The 661-nt window shown below is 75.3% G+C and overlaps 1 protein-coding gene across 2 annotated transcripts in view; it reads left to right on the top strand.

Moving 5' to 3' along the window:
- TMED5 (transmembrane p24 trafficking protein 5) overlaps positions 1-661 on the top strand; it is an 18,102-nt gene that overhangs the window by 1,615 nt on the left and 15,826 nt on the right. The window contains exon 1 of one of the 2 annotated variants that reach the window (XM_019501617.1): positions 180-410. The exons of the other annotated variant lie outside the window; for it this stretch is intronic. Coding sequence (XP_019357162.1) covers positions 216-410 — 195 coding nt within the window. The 5' untranslated portion in view covers positions 180-215. Of the gene's footprint in view, positions 1-179; positions 411-661 lie in introns of those variants that run through there. 2 annotated transcript variants of the gene reach the window in all.

Below are 661 nucleotides of genomic sequence, written 5' to 3'. Positions count from 1 at the left end.
CCTCCGGCCGCGCCCGCAGAACTGCGTTTCCCACAACGCCCCGGCAACCTGCGTGTCCGGGAGCCGGGAGTCCCGCCCCGCGTGAATAACCCCTTCGTTGCCAGGCTCAGAGGCGGAAGCTTGGGCCGCTGCTCCCTACCGCAGCGCCCTGGAGGCGGGAGGCGGCTGCGGGTCAGTGGCCTTCAGAGCCTCGCGCCGCGTCGGGCAGGGGTAGGATGGGGACGCGGATCCTCCGCCTCGTCGGGCCCGCGCTGCTACTGCTGCTGCTGCTGCTGCTGCAGCCGCCTGTCGGCGCCGCGGGGTTCGCGCAGTCCCTGGACGGAGACTTCACGTTCACGCTGCCGGCCGGCCGCACCGAGTGCTTCTTCCAGCCCATGCGCGCGGGCGCCTCGCTGGAGATCGAGTACCAGGTGCAGCAGCGCGCGGCGCCGGGGCCCGCGGGAGGGAAGGAGGGAGGGAGGGGTGGGCGGCGGGCCTGGGAGACGCGCCCCGGATCGCCTGTGACAGCGGGTGCGGCCGGGGTCTCCTCGCCGCGTGGCGTGCCCGTCCCTCCCGCGCGGACACGCGCTGTTGCGGCTGAGGCGGCGCCGGGGCCGGGCTGCTGTGGCGCCACTCGATAGGCCGCTGGCTGCTCCCACAGCTCCCTGCCGGGCTCGGCGGG

Source organism: Gavialis gangeticus, unplaced genomic scaffold (genome assembly GCF_001723915.1).
Source record: "Gavialis gangeticus isolate Ggan-Ray unplaced genomic scaffold, GavGan_comp1, whole genome shotgun sequence".
In the NCBI taxonomy this organism is placed as follows: domain Eukaryota; kingdom Metazoa; phylum Chordata; order Crocodylia; family Gavialidae; genus Gavialis; species Gavialis gangeticus.
Note: the sequence above shows the minus strand (reverse complement) of the source record. Positions and strands in the feature narration are given on the sequence as shown.